The sequence below is a fragment of the Myotis davidii genome, unplaced genomic scaffold, assembly GCF_000327345.1.
Source record: "Myotis davidii unplaced genomic scaffold, ASM32734v1 scaffold2370, whole genome shotgun sequence".
In the NCBI taxonomy this organism is placed as follows: Eukaryota; Metazoa; Chordata; class Mammalia; order Chiroptera; family Vespertilionidae; genus Myotis; species Myotis davidii.
The window spans coordinates 94,737-113,046 of NW_006282189.1; the positions used below are offsets into that span (position 1 = coordinate 94,737).

The 18,310-nt window shown below is 58.4% G+C and overlaps 1 protein-coding gene across 2 annotated transcripts in view; it reads left to right on the top strand.

Moving 5' to 3' along the window:
- The window catches only part of DNAL4 (dynein, axonemal, light chain 4), a 10,247-nt gene extending 300 nt beyond the window's left edge, over positions 1-9,947 (top strand). The window contains exons 2-5 of one of the 2 annotated variants that reach the window (XM_015568936.1): positions 5,902-6,105; positions 7,131-7,214; positions 8,360-8,458; positions 9,711-9,947. In XM_015568936.1, coding sequence (XP_015424422.1) covers positions 6,037-6,105; positions 7,131-7,214; positions 8,360-8,458; positions 9,711-9,836 — 378 coding nt within the window. In that variant the 5' untranslated portion in view covers positions 5,902-6,036 and the 3' untranslated portion in view covers positions 9,837-9,947. Of the gene's footprint in view, positions 1-5,901; positions 6,106-7,130; positions 7,215-8,359; positions 9,448-9,710 lie in introns of those variants that run through there. The other variant, XM_006752735.2, reaches the window with a different exon arrangement.
- The last annotated feature ends 8,363 nt before the right edge of the window (positions 9,948-18,310 follow it).

Genomic DNA, 18,310 nt, shown 5'->3' on the forward strand with positions numbered 1-18,310 from the left:
GCCTCGGGTCCTCCCAACCCCCATCCTCCCACTTAGCCGACCAGCGAGCTCGGTGGTGACAGATTCGCTGTCGCGATTCTGCAGACCGCTTCGCCCCCCCAACTCCTCCATCAAGGCCCCGGCACCCTTCGCGCTCCTCCAGACTCCCTGACCGAACCCCGCTCCCAGAACTTTGGACCCCCTCCCTACAAGGTGCAATTTCCTCCTCTGGCGGTTGGGCCTGTGGGCGCCAGTCTTGGCCCATTCCTCTTGACTTGGACAGTAGGCGACGGGTGGGACTCCAGGCTGCTCATTTCCCTCTTTGGGCCTCAGTTTCCCCATCTGTAAACGAGAAGTTGGGCTGAATGACCTCTAAGGCCTCTTCGACTCGGACGTTTAATAGGCTTCCCTGAGGATGTGCTTCCCGTTGGAGGAATCGAATCGGGTGTAGTTCAAAGAACTTGACAAACCTGGCTCGGACTCCCAGTAGCAGGACCCCGGCAAGTTTCCTGATCTCCCAGGGCTCATAGAAAGACAGGGTGCCACAGAGCACCTCCTTTGGGAATTCTGAGGATAATATGAAGTACAGAGAGTCCAGTCCAGTGTCGATTCTGTATTTGTTACTTTCCTTGCTTTGTCTCTCTTCCCCACATTTTCCCCCTCAGAAGTGCCACCAAGTGTGAGCGGTCATTTCTCCATTTGACCCCCAGATCCAGACCTCCAGCTCTGTTCTTTCTCCTGGGTTTCCATGGTTAGAGATACTTTGGGGTGGCGAGGTGTGTGTGTGTGTGTGTGTGTGTTAGAGATGGATGTGTTGATCGATGTGATGGGTGGATTCAATGGCTTCCCTTCTGCCCCTGATGATCCATGATTTGGTGATTACCCATTCTTTTTTTTTTTCTTCTAATATATCTTTATTAATTTCAGAGAGGAAGGGAGAGGGGCGAGAGAGAAATATCAATGATGAGAGAGAATCAATGATCGGCTGCCTCCTGCACGTCTGCTACTGGGGATCGAACCCGCAACCCGGGCATGTGCCCTTGGCCAGAATTGAACCCGGGACTCTTCAGTCCACAGGCCAATGCTCTATCCACTGAGCCAAACCAGCGAGGGTGGTGATTACCTACTCTTGTGCACATTTTGCCAGCGACTTAAGCTGGTTTTAAAATCAGACTGGCCTACTCTCTCCCTACCCACCGGTCATCCCTGACTTCCCCGTCTCTCAGGGGCATCACCATCCTCCTGGGCATCGCCCGTCATTCTGGCATGCCCACCCCGCTCAGGCAGTTGTCATGTTGCTTTGATTCTGCCTCAGCGGGATCTCGCGTCCCTTCACTTCTGAAGCCACCGCCCTGGTTCGCGTCTTTGGTGTCTGTCACCTGGGCCATGGCTGTAGCTTCCTAACCGGTGTCCCTTCTTCTGGTCCTGCTTCCTGCTAACTCCATTATGTTAACGAGAATAATTGTCCAAACCCACAACCATGTCACCAACCCCCAAGAGACCTTCAAGGGCTTCTCATTCCCCACGAAAAACATCCACACTTCTTCAGCCTGGGTGTTAGGGCCTTCTGCACGTCCACACCTTGCCCTGCCTTTCCCCAGCCTGCTTTCTCCCTCTCCTTCGCCAGTTTCTGTCCTCCAGCCATATTGGCCTGTTGGACTTTCACTGAAAACCTTTGGAGCTTTCTGCTTTGGTATCACCGTGTTTGTTCCTCCCTCTTTCCGGAAGCTCTTGTCCACCTGTCGGGATCCCTACTTCCTTCTAGGGTCTGACACACAGGCTGCCCTTGCCCTCAAGTTTTTCTTGCTGTCCTCTCCCTGGCCATCTAGAATTCTCCTCTTTCCTCTGTCTCTGCCTCTGTCTTGTTGGCACTACGCTCTCTGTCCTGAGCCGCAGTTAGTTCCTTGCGTATGTGTGTTGGTCTCTCAGGTCGTGAGCCTGAAAACGGGGACTGTCTCTTGCTTAAAGTGGAGTCGTTGGAAAAGCATAAGCTTGAGGTCATATATACTTGATGGAATCCTAGCTCCTCTATTTATTAGCCAAGTGGAATGTCACTTTCTTTTCTCAGCCTGCACGTCATCAGAAAAGTAGGGATAGTAGCGCCTGTCTGACCGCTACCAGGGGGAGTACTGAGACCCTGTATGCAAGCACCCATCCTGTTGCCTTGCTTAAGGTCAGTACTCAGTAAGTATTAGGGAATGAATTTGATATGTCCTCTCCCTTCCGAGGGGGCAAATGGAATATGATTTAATTACAATTTAGGTATTTATTGGTCTTCTGCTATGTGCCAGACACTGGACTTGGTGCTCTGGGGCATCTACACCAGAATAGATCAAGTCCTTCAGCCCCTGGTGATGGTCTGGACTCCTGATGCACTGCTAAGTCATGACTGGTTGTGAGATGTCACCAGTAATGAGCTATTGTGAATGGTCCGTTTAGCCCAGCCCATGTAGCTCCGTGGTTGAGCGTTGACCTATGAACCAGGAAGTCCCGGTTTGATTCCCGGTCAAGGCAGCCGATCAGTGATTCTCATCATTGTTGTTTCTATCTCTCCCTCTCCCTTCCTCTCTGAAGTTAATAAAAATATATTTTTTAAAACATTTTTTAAAAATAAGCCAGTGGTTTGGCCTTTTGGCTAAGATGAAGCGTAGGTGTCTGCTCTTACCAGCTCATCGTCGGATATGTCCTCTCTCTGAGGACAACATATTTTTTTAAAGTGCTAACTTCTACTTGTTTTTATGATAGTGTCATTCTTAGTCTTTTATGTTCAACTCTTTTCTCTTGGGTGGGGAAGGGGAGGTGGGAGCTGGGTAACCCACTGTCCGTGGTGAGTGGGCAGCTGTTCTCGGGCAGAGCCCAGAGCTGCGGTGGTTCTGGCTTTGGGTTGTACTCTGTATCCTGGCCAGAATGTTTGTGATTTCAGCCCAATCTGTACCACGTGAGTCCGTGTTGTTTATTACGTCATATTATACATAAAGAACGTGTCTTGATCAAGCACGCAGAGGGGCCCTGGGCGAAGAGAAGCGTAAAGGGCAGGAGAGAGCAAGGCCTCTGGCCTGGTCCCTGGGACCGGTCCAGCCTGGGTACCCAGCAGGTCCAAGCACGCTGGCCATGGGCACACGTACATTATTAACGGGCTCTCTGGTAGGTCTGATGGGGCTCTTCTGGCCTGGAGCTGTCAGGCACACACGCGCTTGCATGGAAGATCGATAAGGTTATGAAAACCTCTAGTTCTATTTTTGGTAGCACCGTTTCAGCAGGGCTTTGAATCGTGTCTGAATGGCGGGAGCTCTACTCTGACGCCACAGCATCACGGGAAGTTCTCCTGCCTGTCTGTGCTTGGAAGCACCGTCTGTAAGTGCTGCTTTCCTTCTTTAACTCTCGTCCCTTCTGGAGACCTGTAGTGGTTATGAAAGCTCTGTGCAGTCATGTTCTTTAATAAACGCGGTTGAATCGTGTTGGCAAAGTCCTGGCTACAATCAGGACGGTAGGAAGAGCCGTGCGACGATGCAGTTCAGAGCTTGTATGTTTCTGAACGCGCGCACATGCCTATCCTTGCCGCCTGAAGCTGCGCTGGGGTGACCCTGTTTCACAGCGGAGCAGTCCTGGCTCCGGTGAAATCACTTGCCCAGGGCTGCAGAGCAGGGCAGAGGGAAGAAGGCATTTCAGGTGCAGAAGTGCTACTGAAGCCCAGATGCTCCGCCTTCTGTCCTGCACCTTCTCTGCTCTGCAGGGTGATGCAGCTGCCCACTTACCACGGACAGGGGGTTACGCAAACTCCCACTGGCTTCCCCCCTTTGTTCTTGAAGAATGGGCTTTGTGACACTTCCCAAGTCTATTTCCTCGGGATTCCACATGCTGATGGGTCCAAGTGGTCACCCTGCCTGCCCCCAGGTGTCCTCCAGTGCCCTTCCCGCCCGCCATGCGGACACTCTTTAGCCCGAGGATGAATTGAGTCAAACTGAAATATTTAGGTGGGAGATATGTTAGCAGCTGGTTCCGCATTTTAAGTGGTTCCCCCTTGAAAGATCTCGGGAGGTAAACAAGCCTTAAAGCCCTACCCTTGGATCATCAGTGTCGCCACCGCCTGCCGCCACCCCTTGGTAGCGTGGGAAGGAAGCAAGAAAGTGGCCTGGAATGGAGTGAGAGGGACTGGATGGAATTGGGGACGGGCCGTCGGTTACTGCGCGAAGACAAAGGGGTTCACTGGATTTTGTGACGGAAGAAGCATGAACCGAATGTACAACGGGACTGTGCTTGCCAACTTACAGATAGAGCCAAACAAAAACTAATATCTGAATGGCCCACGTGCCAGAATGGGTGAGAGGAGCCATCTGTCCACTGAGAAAAATCAGAAAATGCCGGTGCGGTGGGAGGCAGAATTGGTGCCGGCTTCCAGCCTCGGCTGAGGGCGCCGACCAAGTGGAATGGCGCTGAGGGCATCTGAGGTATGGGGGCGGCGGGGGGAGGGGGTAGCGCACGGTAAGCTCAGCGCCCGCTCGGCCAAACAGGGCAAGTCAGCGTTGGAACAGCAGACACGGGAGGGAAGATCGAACATTCACCTCCCGCTGGAGTCCCGGGAGCCGTGCACTGAGACCGGTGCTGTGGGTGCCCACTGCGTGCCAGTGCTGAGAGGAGGCCTGATGGGGGGTTAGGGGTGCCCACACCAGAGACGGCCCAGCCTCGTGCCAGCTCTGCTGCTCATAGGTCAGCTGCGTAGCATCCCCGGCCTCTGTGGGTACAGGACCGAACTCGGGTGTTGCGGCACTTTGAATGCTGGAAGCCTGTTCACCCGTCGTTACCTGCTCGTTACTACGCTGGGCATCTGGGGGCTCAGTGGCTATGCCATGAACACAGCTTCACTCGGAAATGTCAGAAATGCTGGAATAACGTGTCTGTACTGAGATGCTGGAATAAACACGAGATTTGAAATGGGTGTTAAAAGGGGTTTAACAACATGAGCACAGCCAGAAGAGGGCACTTACAGTAGCACATCTTCTGAGTTAAAAAAAAAAAAAAAAGGTCTGAATTATCAGATAAATTGAAGTATAAAGAGAAACACCAGCATGCTCAGTGATGCCCCGGGTCATTTGGGGTCCAGGCCCGTCTCTTCAGGAAAAGCCCATCTGTAATTAGATAACTGGACTTGGAAAGGAAAAACCTAGGCATGTCTTCGGCTTTCTAGCTTCCCGGGCACAGCCACGTGCATTCTCTGATTCCCCGGGAGCCAGGGGGGCAGACAGTGCACTGATGCTGGCCACGTGCCTGGCCCTGTGCTCGTTGCTCGCATACGTTGTCTCACTTGATTCTCAAACAGCCTCATGAGAGGGACGCTGACTCCCCTCGTGTTGCTGATGAGGAGTCTGAGGCCAAGGCCAAACTGGGGTGCACAGGAGGAGCAGCACTAACGCCCAGGCCTCCAGCCCCTGGGCCGGCCAGGACACGGGGGTGAGCAGGGGGAGGGAGAGCCTGGCGTCCCAAAGGACATGGCGTCGCTGTTCCCATCCTGCAGGCCAGGGACCTACAGGAGGAGGCCCTCGCTCTCCCATAAGCCCAGGGTTGCCGATCGTGACCTGATACTAACTGTTTCATCACGTCTGCTGAGAAACAGGACCATGTTGCCGTGGGCATGCAAGGCTCTGTTTGTTCACTGCTGGCTCCAGCTCCGTCGTCGGCCTGGCCCGCAGTCAGTATTGGTCTTGGTACCAACGGTGTGGGCTGTGGCATCATACCCGTGAGTTCCTCACCAGGTCCCAGCATCTCGTGTTGACTCATCTCCCGTCTGCAGACTTGCTGGCCATTTGGAAACGGGTGCGGAGGAGTGAAGACTGGGAGGTGTCAAGTTGTCACTGCGACTTGTCTAATTGGCGGCGTGTGGTTTTAAAGCCAACTCTCTCCCCCTGGTTTCCCTCTTTTCCGCAGCACCCCTCGTTAAGACGTTTTTGCTCCCATCACGCTGGCAGGGCCTGCATCCTGAGTCTCCTGGGTGTGTCCTAATTGCCCGTCTCGGCACCTCCTGAAAGCCCCCTCGCCTCCAGTGGTCACGGTGGAAGGATCATGGGAGAAGCAGAAGGGAAGAAAGATGAGGCTGATTATAAACGTCTGCAGACCTTCCCTCTGGTTAGGGTAAGCCCCAGTGAGGGAGGCAGGGGGCCAGGGGCCCACACAGCCTCAGAGGGAGGCAAGAGGTGGTGGGGGAAAGTGAGGAGGGCCTGCTGGCTCAGAACTAGAGATTGAGAAGTCAGCGGTAATTCATTCATTCATTCATTCATTCATTCATTCATTCATTCCTCCATTCATTCAACAAGTATTTATTGAGGCCACACTGCATATCCTGGGCTGTCCTAGGCTGTGGATATACTTGTGAACCAGACTGAGGAGGCCTGGCCCGCAGGAAGGAAAGGTTTCAACAACAAGTTTCCATTCCTGCATGAGGGGAGAGGAGGTTTATGGGGAAAAGTGGGGTTGTCTTTTTGACATTGGAGTGCGGTTGTCAAGTAGGCAGTTGGATGTAGGGGTCTGGAGCCCAAAAGAGAGATTAAAACTGGGGGTGACATTGTGGGACCCCTCCCCAATATAAGATAAGTAAATCCACGGAACAGGCTAGGGCAGTGGTCGGCAAACTCCTTAGTCAACAGAGCCAAATATCAACAGTACAACGATTGAAGTTTCTTTTGAGAGCCAAATTTTTTAAACTTAAACTATATAGGTAGGTCGAGAGAGGAGAGAATGAAGAAGAGGAAAGGGTGGAGCCAAGCCCAGGCCCCCAGCGCTGGGACTGGGAGGGGTTCCGTCCAAGTGGACTGAGAAGCGCAGCCGAGAGAGGGAGAGAAACCAGGAGCCGCGAGGCTGCACTGTCGGCTCCAGGGTGAGGGCGGCTGTGTCCGAGGGAGGCCGCCCGTGAGCCATTTTCTGAGCTGGATTCACTCCTGCCTGGGCCGCCTCCCACGTCTGTTGGCTGCACACGGTGCGACGAGGCTTCCAGAAGGCAGCAGGGCCTGGGCCTTAGAGCCGCGTGGCCGCGCCCCCAGTTCCCAGAGGAGATGCCAGGGCTCAACCCAGTGTCTGCGCCTTAAGCCTGGGACAGAGAGGCCAGCCGAGCCCCGGCCACGGGCTCAGCTCTCTCTGTTTGTCGCCCTGCCCGTCTCTAGCACTCGGACATGCCAGAGGAGATGCGAGTGGAGACCATGGAGCTGTGTGTCACGGCCTGTGAGAAATTCTCCAACAACAACGAGGTATTGCCATTGGTGCAGGCGCCCCTCGTGCCTCTGGTGACCCCGTGGGTGAATCAAGTACCCCCGTTGGCACAGCCAGCTCCAGAGGGTCCTGTGGGGACAGTCTAGAGCATCCGTAGCCGGGGCAGGGCGATGAGGGCAGAGGCTGGTGCTGGCTGTGGGCACTATTCTGGCGGTCACGCCCAGCCCTCGAGGGAGAAAAGCCAGAGGGGTCCTGGTGACGCCTGTCTCAGGGGGGCTGCTGGATAGGGCATCTTCCCTTGGCTCCGTGCCACAGGAGAACAGGCCCGCCCAGGCATTCATTTGCATCCATTCATCCATTCAGAGGGTTACACCCATCTCCTGCCGGCACCATCTACGTGCTGCTGGCACGGCCAGTGGGCATCCACACGGGATCAGTGTTACCAGTGGCTATAAGTGCTGAGAGAGAGAAAAGTTAGTGTCATGGCAGCCGATGGGGAGGCAGACCCTGGCCAATCCCATCTCCAGCCCTTCCTAGCTCTTTAACCTTGGCTGGGCCATTTCTCATCTGAGCCGTTTCCTAGTCTAGATCTGGGCAGGGGTGAGGATGTGTGCACTGAGGTGATGTGGACCAAGTGATCACATGGCACCTGGCACTGTGGTGGGTGCTCCTGGTGCCTGGCAGATGCCCGAGCCTGGGACTTGTCGCACAAAGCCTGGGCCCTGCCCTTGCCTAGACCCCTTCTTGAAGGAGTGAGCACAGGAAGGAGGGGGCCGTGGCATAACGGAGGGGCGTAGTCCAGCTCCCCTTCCAGAACCATGAACCCTCAAGGGAACAGCCTTTGTGTCCGACGCCTTGCAGTGACAGTAATTTCCGGTGCAGCCAGCCTCTGGGTGCTCTGGGCCTGTGACTCACAGTCCTGAGAACAGCCTGGTACTGACCCAGAAACAGAGCTGACCAGGACTCTGTGTCCAGCCTGAGGCCTGCTGTGCCCCCTCGGCCATCTTCCTGTTGGGAGGGCGGTCCGGGCCTCTGCCCTGCGTGGTGGCCAGCGGGAGGGGGCCTCCTGGCACAGTGGTGGTTCCCGGGCAGGACAGCAGGACCAGGCGGCAGGCCTTCCCACAGAGGGAGCCCAGTGTGCGCTGTGCCCCGCTCCCCCCTAACGAGCACCTCCTCGTTCCAGAGTGCCGCCAAGATGATCAAAGAGACGATGGACAAGAAGTTCGGCTCCTCCTGGCACGTGGTGATCGGTGAGGGCTTCGGGTTCGAGATCACACACGAGGTGAAGAACCTCCTGTACCTGTACTTCGGGGGCACACTGGCTGTGTGCGTGTGGAAGTGCTCCTGACACTGCCCCTGCCCCGCCCCGCCCTGCAGGGCTTTCCCCGCCCCTCCTCCGGGTGGGAGCAGCCCAGGCAGGGCCGAGTTTTCTGAAGGAGAGCGTGGGATCTTTCTTTTGTCCTGTGTACCCGTGTCCTGAGCCAGGCCCAGTGTGTGAATTTATCGACGTCTCTCTTCCCAGGCTCCCAGCCATCTCACTCTGAGTCCCAGGGTGTGAGGGGCAGCAGGCAGCGGTCTCCACGCAGGGGAGGCCGGGGGCATGTGACAGGGTAGGAGCGTGGGGAGGTGGAACTTCTCTCGCGGGGACATGCCAGCCCCACGTCTCTCGGGGCTACACCCCCCGCATCCGGGAGCCCCTGCCTTCCACCCCAGGGCCACTGGCAAGTGACCACTGCCCTTGTCTTTATGGACCGTATGCAAATGGCCCCAGGAAGGAGCCTCCCTTCCAGGGGCACCGGCAGCTTCTCTCCTCGTCCTCCGCGGAAGTGGGGACTCCCCAGAAGCCCCTTCCCCGAGCTGGCCCCAGGCTGAGCACCACTGCATCTCATGGGCCCCAGCTTCGGCCTGCGGACCAAGCAGCCTCCCCCCAACCCCCAGCCGCCAGGCTTCGTCCACCTTTTCCACTGCCCCCAGCCTGCAGCTGAGGGCGTGGGAACTGCTGCCCGGCAGTTTCTCAAGGTGTCACTGAGCCTCCAGCGAGCCGCCTGGGCCAGGAGCGCCCTCGCCACGAGGCCGTCTCGGCAGGGAACCTGGCCTCCAGTTACTTCTCATCAGGGACCGCATGCTGATTTGTACTTCTTCTCTGTGGGTTTTCTATATTCTTTCTGAGTGTGGGGAGAGTGCTTTAGTAGAAGGATGAATCCTATTTTACATAGCGGTCTTATTTATATAAATGTCTTGGTTTTTACAATTAAAATGGCCAAAAACTGACTCCATCTACAGCCTCTTGAGGTCGGGGAGACGTGTTCAGGATCCTCAGAGTGTGGTGTGTCCCAGGCACCGAGGGGCGTCTGGCCAGAGGAGCGAGGCCACTGGGACCCTGTGGCCCTGCCCCGTACCTCTGGGGTTCGGGCTGAGTGCAACTGGATGGCCATGTGGACCCTGACTGGGATGCCCTTGGCCAGACTGAGCTACTCTCAAGATGTTCTCAGTCTCGCATGATTTAATTCAGTTCAAAGATGCTTATTCCACAGCTGTCGCGTGCCAGGCCCCAGGAGTGCAGATGCAAAGATGGAAAAGCCGCAGAGCTCGCCCTCTGTGAGCTCACAGCTGGTCAGGAAGGAAAACTGAATCCAGTCACCCAACCGAATGGAAACTGACGCGATAAAAGTTAGGACGGGGCATTCTGGGAGGAGGAAGGAGGGGCTGCACACCCCGCCCTGTTCTGTTTTCCTTTTGTTCTCCTCATCTGGTATTTAAAGCAACCACCTCCCACTGCCAGCTGCTAGCTTTCATCCTTAGAAAGGCGGGGGTGGGGGTGGGGGTGGGGGTGAACCGGAGGCAGATGACCTGAATTGGTATTAATAATCTCAAACTATTGGGGGCCCAGGTGTGCCAGGCTCTTCACTGAGCCTTTTCCAAGCTCTGCTCGGGTGCTGCTTACGTTCACTCTGTGAGATCAGTGTGCCCCGCCCCCCGTCCCCTGTTCAGACGGGGGGTGAAGCCCAGAGCAGCTCGGCTCCAGGCCACACAGCGGCTGAGTGACAGAGCCAGGATTCAGCACAGGCCAGGCCTGCGACCCAGAGCCCCGCTCGACACCCTCTCTGGGGTCAGCCTGCCAGCTGGGACAAGCCACTTGCTCTTCAATTATCTGTTTCTTCAGCTGCAAAACAAGGTTCAAAGCTCCTCCCTGTCTCCTTCCCAAGGTTCCTGTAGGGCTCTGGGGAGGTGGTGGCCACACATGTGGAAGTGCTTTAAAGATGGAAGGATTTGGGTCAGGGTCAGTCTGGGAAGCCATCCCCGGTCTTGGGGATAGTCAGATGGATGGATGGATGATGGATGGACACATGGATGATGGATGGGTGGGTGGATGCATGGATGATGGATAGATAGATGATGGACAAACAAATGGATGGTAGATGGGTGGATGGATGGATGATAGACAGACGGATGGATGGATGAGTGGAGGACAGATGGCAGATGAATGGATGGATAGATGATAGGCAGACAGATGGATGATGGATGGATGGATGGATGGATAGATAATGGATAGACAGATGGCTGGTGAATTGATGGATGGACAGATGGATGGATGGAAAAGTCTTTTCTAGGAAACTTCGAGCAACAGGGTACATGAAGCGGGCACTCCTCTTTTCCCCCATCTCGCTGAATGCTGCATAGACCATTGGGCCCTGGAATGGCTGGAGACGGCCAGTCCCTGCCATTCCGCAGTGTTCCCTGCCCACTGTGACCTTGGCCACAAACAGGCTGGGGGTGCCAGGGAGAGGCCTCGATGCCCAGATTGCCCGGAGGGCATCTCAAAGAAGTGACATTTGAGCTGGGCCTGAAAGGGATTTCCATAGGCCCCAGGGAGGTGAGGAGGGGTCAGGGCACAGCAGCCAAAGGAGCTGTGGGTGGGGAGTGGGCAGAGCTGGGGCTGGGGCTGGGTGGGGCACACCCCTGCTGCCAACCAGAGGCAGGGAGCCCTGGAGGCTCCTGGCAGGATTCGATGCCATAGAACCAGGAATGCAAGTCTCCTTTCCCGGCTGCAGGGCTGACGGGAGGCAGCCAAGGGCAGTCGCCTGCTCTGCTGGTCAGGCATGAGCTGGGCTGAGCTGGGGCTTGAGCTGGGGTGTGAGCTGGGCTGAGCTGGGGTGCAGGCACCAGGGAGCCGCCTCGTAGCCCACCTCCCCACTCACATCTTTTCATATGTTCATGTATTCCAGAGAGGAAGGGAGAGAGAGAAACATCAATGATGAGAGAATCATTGACCGGCGGCCTCCTGTGCACCCCCACTGGGGATGGAGCCCACAACCCGGGCATGTGCCCTGACTGGGAATCGAACTGTGACCTCCTGGTTCATAGGTCAACACTAACCACTGAGCCTCGCCAGCTGGGCCCCACCCACCTCTTCCTCACCCAACAGTAACCAGGAGGACCACGCAGCTCCCAGCGGCACCCCTGCCAGATAGTTTGCCCACGGCCCCAGGACAAAGCCCAGTTTCTCACCCGCCTGCCAGGCCCACCCTGGCCTCCCTGCCTCTCAGCAAGGCCCGCTGCCTGGGCATCCAGGGCCAGCCTGACCTGGAGACAAGGGTCCCAGGGTCAGCGAGGGCCAAGCAAGGGGGCAGAGCTGCCAAGCCAGACCCCTGGACACCTACCCCACTGAGAACACTTGCACAGGGGCATGAGCTGTACACCAGCGTGACCCCTGGGGCCCCCTGATGGAGGGGGATCCTGGCCTTGGGTCTGGCCAACTCCACCACGAATCCCGCCCACGATTCCCATCCCCCCGCCCGCTCTCCTGACCCCGGGTCTGCCTTGCAGTCCAGAAGGCCGGGGAACCCAGGCAAAGCCAATCATCACGTGCCCCCAAAATGACAGGACCTCCCTCAAACGCCTGAGGTGAGGACCTGGGAGGGAACCTCCCGGCTCGGCCCGGGCTGGCTGTGTGCCGCGACCAGCCACCCTCTCTCTGGGCCCCTCCCCTCCTTGCGGTGCACCTGTCAGCCACCCCTCCACATGGTACAGTCCTCCAACCCCGCTCCCCGCTCCCTGCTATAGATCCCTGCTCCGCCACTAGGAGGCCGGTCTCCTCGGGGCCGGCGGCGTGGGGCGGCCTCTTGTGGCCATATGTGGGCATGACATGCTCACCAGCAACTGCTTTGGGGGGGCTGCTGGAGGGCGCTGAGGGCTCTGGATGGGCTCTGTCTGCCCCTTGCCCTTCTCTGAGGCCCAGTCGACCATAGGCCACCTCTCCAGGTTCATCGGGCCCAAGTGGGAAAGGCGTGGTGGCTCTGAGTCTGTCAGACCCGACTTCCTTCTGCTCTTCATTAGCAAACATTTATTGAGCACCTACTGTGTGCTCTGCCACCCGCACTGAAGTTATGGTCCAGCCTGGCCCAGCACCTCCACTTCGTGCTCTGAGCCCCATGCCCCCACCAGGAACTGCCTGCTCAGCGGTCCCCGCCTCGCAGGGCTGCCGTGAGGATGGAGGTCCAGGGGCTCAGGACCCGGCTCCTCAGCTGGTCACCACCCACTCCTCCCCCTGCGCCCTCCCCCTCCCGGGCTCCCAGAAAAGCTCCAGAGTCCAGTTGGGGAACCAGGGCTCGCTGAGGAGGGGACAGGAGAGGGCTCAAGGGGGGCAGGCAGACTGTCCAGCAGGAGGAGGAGATGGACCCCCCAAAGGGGGGTCCCAAAGGGAAGTGTTTAATCCTAGAAAGGAAGGCAGAAGGGGCGCGGGCTCTGAGGAGTGGGAGGGAGGCTGGCAGCTAGGGGTGCGGTGGAGCGTGCGGTGGAGGCAGGGACCTGGCTCTGAGGGATCTGAGGTGGGAGCTGTGGCTGGGCCCAGGCCAGAAGAGGAAGACTGAGAAATTGCCTCAATTACGAATAACCACAGCCCCTTGGCCCCACGAGCAAAGCTGCAGAGAACAAACCCAGGAGGAGGATGGGGTAACCGGGAGGCCAGGGGTGTAGGGGAGAGAACAGGAGAGTCTGGAACACTCCAGACAGAAAGGAGAAAGGATGGCGACTGAGGCCTCTCAGAGCCTGTGTGGCAGGAGCATGGGCAGGCAGCCAGCATGAGAGGAGGGACGGGTGGAGCAGGCATCACACACACACACACACACACACACACACAGCCCTACAGAACTGCCCCAGCACGGGCGGCAGGCACTGGGCTGGGTGTGGAGTCGTGGGGTGTCCTGGGGGCAGGATGGGTTCAGGGAGGGCCACTGCCAGTAGGGAGGGCTGAGCCGGGCTGGGCTTTGGGAGGGACCGCTAAGGCAGCTCGCTCAGCCCCTGCTGTGGCCTGATGAGCACTCTGCGGCTTGCCCAAGGTCACGGCACTCCCAAATCTACTGTCTGTGTTGTACACACACAGGCATGTACATACCATGCACACACACACGTGCACACCCACCGCATGAGAGGAGGGACGGGTGGAGCAGGCATCACACACACACACACACACCCTACAGAGCTGCCCCAGCACCTGTGGCAGGCACTGGGCTGGGTGTGGAGTCGTGGCGTGTCCTGGGGGCGGGATGGGTTCAGGGAGGGCCACTGCCAGTAGGGAGGGCTGAGCCGGGCTGGGCTTTGGGAGGGACCGCTAAGGCAGCTCGCTCAGCCCCTGCTGTGGCCTGATGAGCACTCTGCGGCTTGCCCAAGGTCACGGCACTCCCAAATCTACTGTCTGTGTTGTACACACACAGGCATGTACATACCATGCACACACACACGTGCACACACACCCCAGCTGCAGGAAGGGAGTCCTCTCTCGGGCCAGGGGGATGAAGGGGGCAGCCCCAGGCCACCTCTCGCTGATGCCACCCACCCTCCCACTTTTCAGCATCAAGAAGGCAACCCTTGCCCTAACTGGTTTGGCTCAGTGGATAGAGCGTCGGCCTGCGGACTGAAGGGTCCCGGGTTCGATTCCGGTCAAGGGCATGTACCTTGGTTGTGGGCACATCCCCAGTGGGGGGTGTGCAGGAGGCAGCTGATCGATGTTTCTCTCTCATCGATGTTTCTAACTCTCTATCCCTTTCCCCCTCTGTCAAAATATCAATAAAATATATTTTTTAAAAAAAGGCAACCCTCTGGAGCCCACAGTTCCCAATCACCAGGCCCTTCAGCCCGAGCGATGGCTGATGGGAGCCTCTGAGCCCCGGGAGGCCCTGGCCAGAGGCGGGGCCCCGCTGGAGCCGGTGCCCAGGTGCATGGCCGGGGCCTCGGGGGCGCTGGTGGAGGGGCTCCCAGGCCAGCGGCTCTGAGCTGAGCAGATGAGCACATTCAGCCGCTAAAGCCCTTTCCACCCCAGGTGGGTGCCGTCAAGGCCTGTCACAGGACTCCCCCGCCCCCCACTCCTGCACCCTCTCTGGGGATCCGCTGAGGGACTCATGATGGAACACTCTCTCCATGCAAGCTCAGTGCTGATCGCTGGGCGCTGAGTGAGGAAGCCCTCAGGGTTGCCCTGCGTGGGAAAGGCATGCAGCCACACCAACACTGACACAGCTGGGGGACTGGCCGCCTCCCTGGGTCCTCATGCCGCGCCTTCCCCCAGGCCCTGGAGAGCTCCCATCTCCCCACCTCATCTGTCTCCACAGCCACGGCCGGGCCGGAAGGGCTGCAATTACTGTCCCCATTGCGCAGGTGGGAAAGTTGAGGCCAGGCAGGGGTAGAGTGTGCACAGATAGAGAGGCGCTCAGGACATGGGGACACAATGCGGGAGCCATTCCTTCTGCCTTGGATAGGTAGGGGCAGGGAAATTTGAGCTCATCTTTGCACGTTATATTCCAGCCAGGGCGCAGGCTGAGGAAAGGGCCGCTGGGATCGGGCCCTTGGAGACTGGGAGCCAGTCAGGCAGTTTGTTGATGATGTGGGTGTGGGGGGCAGAGGTGACAGGCACAGGCACCCGGAGAGCCTGACTAGGAGTGTCCACGGTCTGTCCCTGACCCTGGTGGGCCCACTTAGGGCCTGGATCCAGCGCCTGCCTCTCCTGGGACTGGTCTTCCTCCGTAAATGGGGCTTAACTGCGCTTGCCACCGGGTGCTGGCGCGCTGAGCGCTGAGCGCTGCAGATGAAAGAGCGTGGCCAGGCTGGGCGGGGCCCACAGCACATCCCCATCCCCACGGGGGGTGAGGTGGGGGAGGGGAAGGGGGGGTCACCGGATCCCCTGAGATGACTGCCTCTCCACAGCTGCCAAACCTGTTCCTCAGCCAGGAAGCTTGGTATTACAGTCCCCCGCCCCGGCCCCCACCAAGGATCCTCTGATGTGATGGGCTAATGACAGACGCCAACTCCCTGTCGGCCGGGAGGAAGGCGCGGCGGTGGCCTTGGCTGCAGGGAGCTGGCAGTGTCCTCACCCATGTGGTCATTTGACACAGGTACACTGAGGACCCCCTCGGACCAGGCCCTGGCCCACGTGTCCGGAAGCACAGAGGAGACACCTGACTTGGCCAGGAGTCCAGGACAGACCAGGCCCAACTCCCTCCCGCTCCTTGGTGAGTGAGCGGGTCCTCTCACCTGCCCTCACGTAGGAGGAAACAGGCCCGAGGCCACACAGCCATCCTTCCGCAGGCAGGACAGCTGCTCTTCCTCTCGTGTACGAGTGAGGAAAGGGGCCTGAGAGGTGCAGTGACTGGCCCAGGTCACAGAGCAGGCGCTGCGCCCGGCCTGGAACCAGGGCTACAGGTGCCACATCCTCCTCGCTGGTCACCACAGCCACACTGACCAGCTGCCGCCACCAAAAGCAGAGGGAGGGCCGGGCCCCAGAGCGCCGGGTGGCGCCCCTCGCAGAGCCCCAGTGCGGGCCACCCGCTCTGCGAAACAGAGCAGACACGGCTCCCCGGGGCCCAGGGTCCCTTGGGGGCACACTGAGATGGTTTCATCTGCATTTCTTTGAAACCCAGAGGGAACATTAAATATGCCGATAATGAGTAATTACTAATGAATGAGGCCGAGACTACAGCCATCTTTCTACCAATGTGGTCATAAAATATAATTAAAAAAAAAACTTTTTATGAAGGAAGGGGCAACCAAGGCAAAAGTGTCCAGCAATGAAGAAAACCATAACGGCCCCGCGGCCGTGGCCGCACTCTCAGGCCCCAAGACCCTGTTCCAGGCAGGGCAACGCCGCCACCCCCACCTGCCACTGTTTACGGAATGATGATGATGGAGGGTGGAGCAGTGTGGGGCTGGGAGAAGACTAGCCAAATGAATGGTGGCCAGACAGAGAGGAACCCGGAAGGGTGGAGATGCTGAGTGAGCAGATGGCAGGGAGATGGGGGGTGGGCAGGAGAGGTGGGAGACAGGTATGTGTGTGGTGTCAGTCTGACGCACGGTGTCAGTGAGGATCGCCAGGACCGAGGGAGGGGCCTGGCGTATCATGGGAGCCCTAAACAAGCCCCAATTCTCCTCTGTGTTTCCAGAGACCAGGGCGTCCCCATGACACCCCACACGGTGGTGGAATGACTGTGTACCTGCCTGCCTCCCCCATGGACCCGGACACATGGGCCAGGGACTGGTCCGGGGGTGGGAGGGTCCTCCGTGTGCCTGTGTCAAGTGACCAAGAGTGAGGACACTGCCAGCTCCCTGCAGCCAGGGTCCTTTCACTTTCCTGTGGCCACTGCAGCGACTTGCCACACACTTGGTGACTTGCAGCAACAGGAACTACTCTCTCACCGGCCAGGCGACCAGAAGTCCAAAATCAAAATCGCTGGGCAGAAATGAAGCTGCCGCAGGGCCATGCTCCCTCTGGGGGTTCCAGGGGAGAGTCCCTTTCTCGTCTCCCCAGCTCCTGGTGGCCGCCAGCGTTCCTTGTCTTGTGACCACATTCTCCAGTCCCCCTGCGATGGTCACCCTGCCCTCTCCTCTCCTCTCTCCTAAAAGGACACTGCGATTGCATGGACGGCCCACCCTGATAATCCAGGGTAAGGTCTGCATCTCAACATCCTCCTTTAATCGAATCTGCCAAGACTTTCCACGCGTGGCAATATCCACGGGTTCCGGGGATTGGCACCCCGTGTCTTCAGGCCCATTATTCGCCTACTAAAGGCGCATGGCGGCCACGCAGTGTAAGAAGGGCCTGCCTCCGACCAGCCTGAGGCCAGGGCCCTTGCCGGAGACCAGTGGAAGGCACATGACCTCCCGCTTCACAGACCAGCGCGTCCTGGGAGGGAGGTGGTTCGGCCAGGACCCTGGGAGAGGAGGGAGACGGTGGGGTCTGGAGGTTCCACTGAAATCGGCTGGGACAGAGGGGAGTGCAGCGCCCTGGTGAGAAGAAGGTCAAGAGAGAGCCCTGCCCCTCCCTGGGCGCTGCTCCTAAATCTGACCTGAGTTCTCAGCAGGTGCTCAGACACGAGCCAGGCCTGCGCTGGGCCCCGGCAGAGCCAGCCCTCGGGGAGCCCTCCATCTAACCCGGGGGCAGCACCGTTGTCTTCAGGAAGCGTCAGTGCAGGTGAGACCCCCATTGCCCAGGTGGGGCAGGGAGGCCTGGGGAGGGCGGAGGGCCCCATGGAGGACCTCCCTTCCTGACCCATCCGGTCCTGTCTCTGATTTTGTCATCTCGTCTCTTCCTCTCGGCACTTTAAAGTGAAACAACGACCGCCTGTCCGCCTTCCCCTAAAGAGCCTGCAGAGGAAGCGAGTCCTTTCCTCCCAGGCTGGTCGGGGGGACCCGGGCACCAGGCCCGGTGCAGGCAGCCCTTCCCTCCTTGGTATCCATCCGCGCTCCTGCCTTCTCGCACCAGCTCCTCCTCACGCGGAGCAGAGCTTCCGCAATGAGACCTGGGGGCCCCGGGCCAGCGCGGGCGGTGGCAGAGCCTCCTGCGTGTCTGAACCCCCAAATCCACCTAAAACGGAAAACGCGGGCTTGGATGTGAAGAGAGTCTTCTGATCTCAGTGGTGCCTCTTTCTAGCCGTGTGACTTGAAGCAAATCACTTAAAACCTCTGTGCGCCAGTTTCCTCGTCTGCAAAAGGCCTGGCCAGCAGGACAATTACGCAGGCGCCTGGGACAAGCTGCCCAGAGTTCGCGGAGGGCTCACCGCTCACTACGCCTCCGGGGAGTCGGCTCCCCGCTGCTCCCCATCCCGCGGGCCATCCTCCCGGCAGCTCTGCCCCCGCCACCCACGCCCAC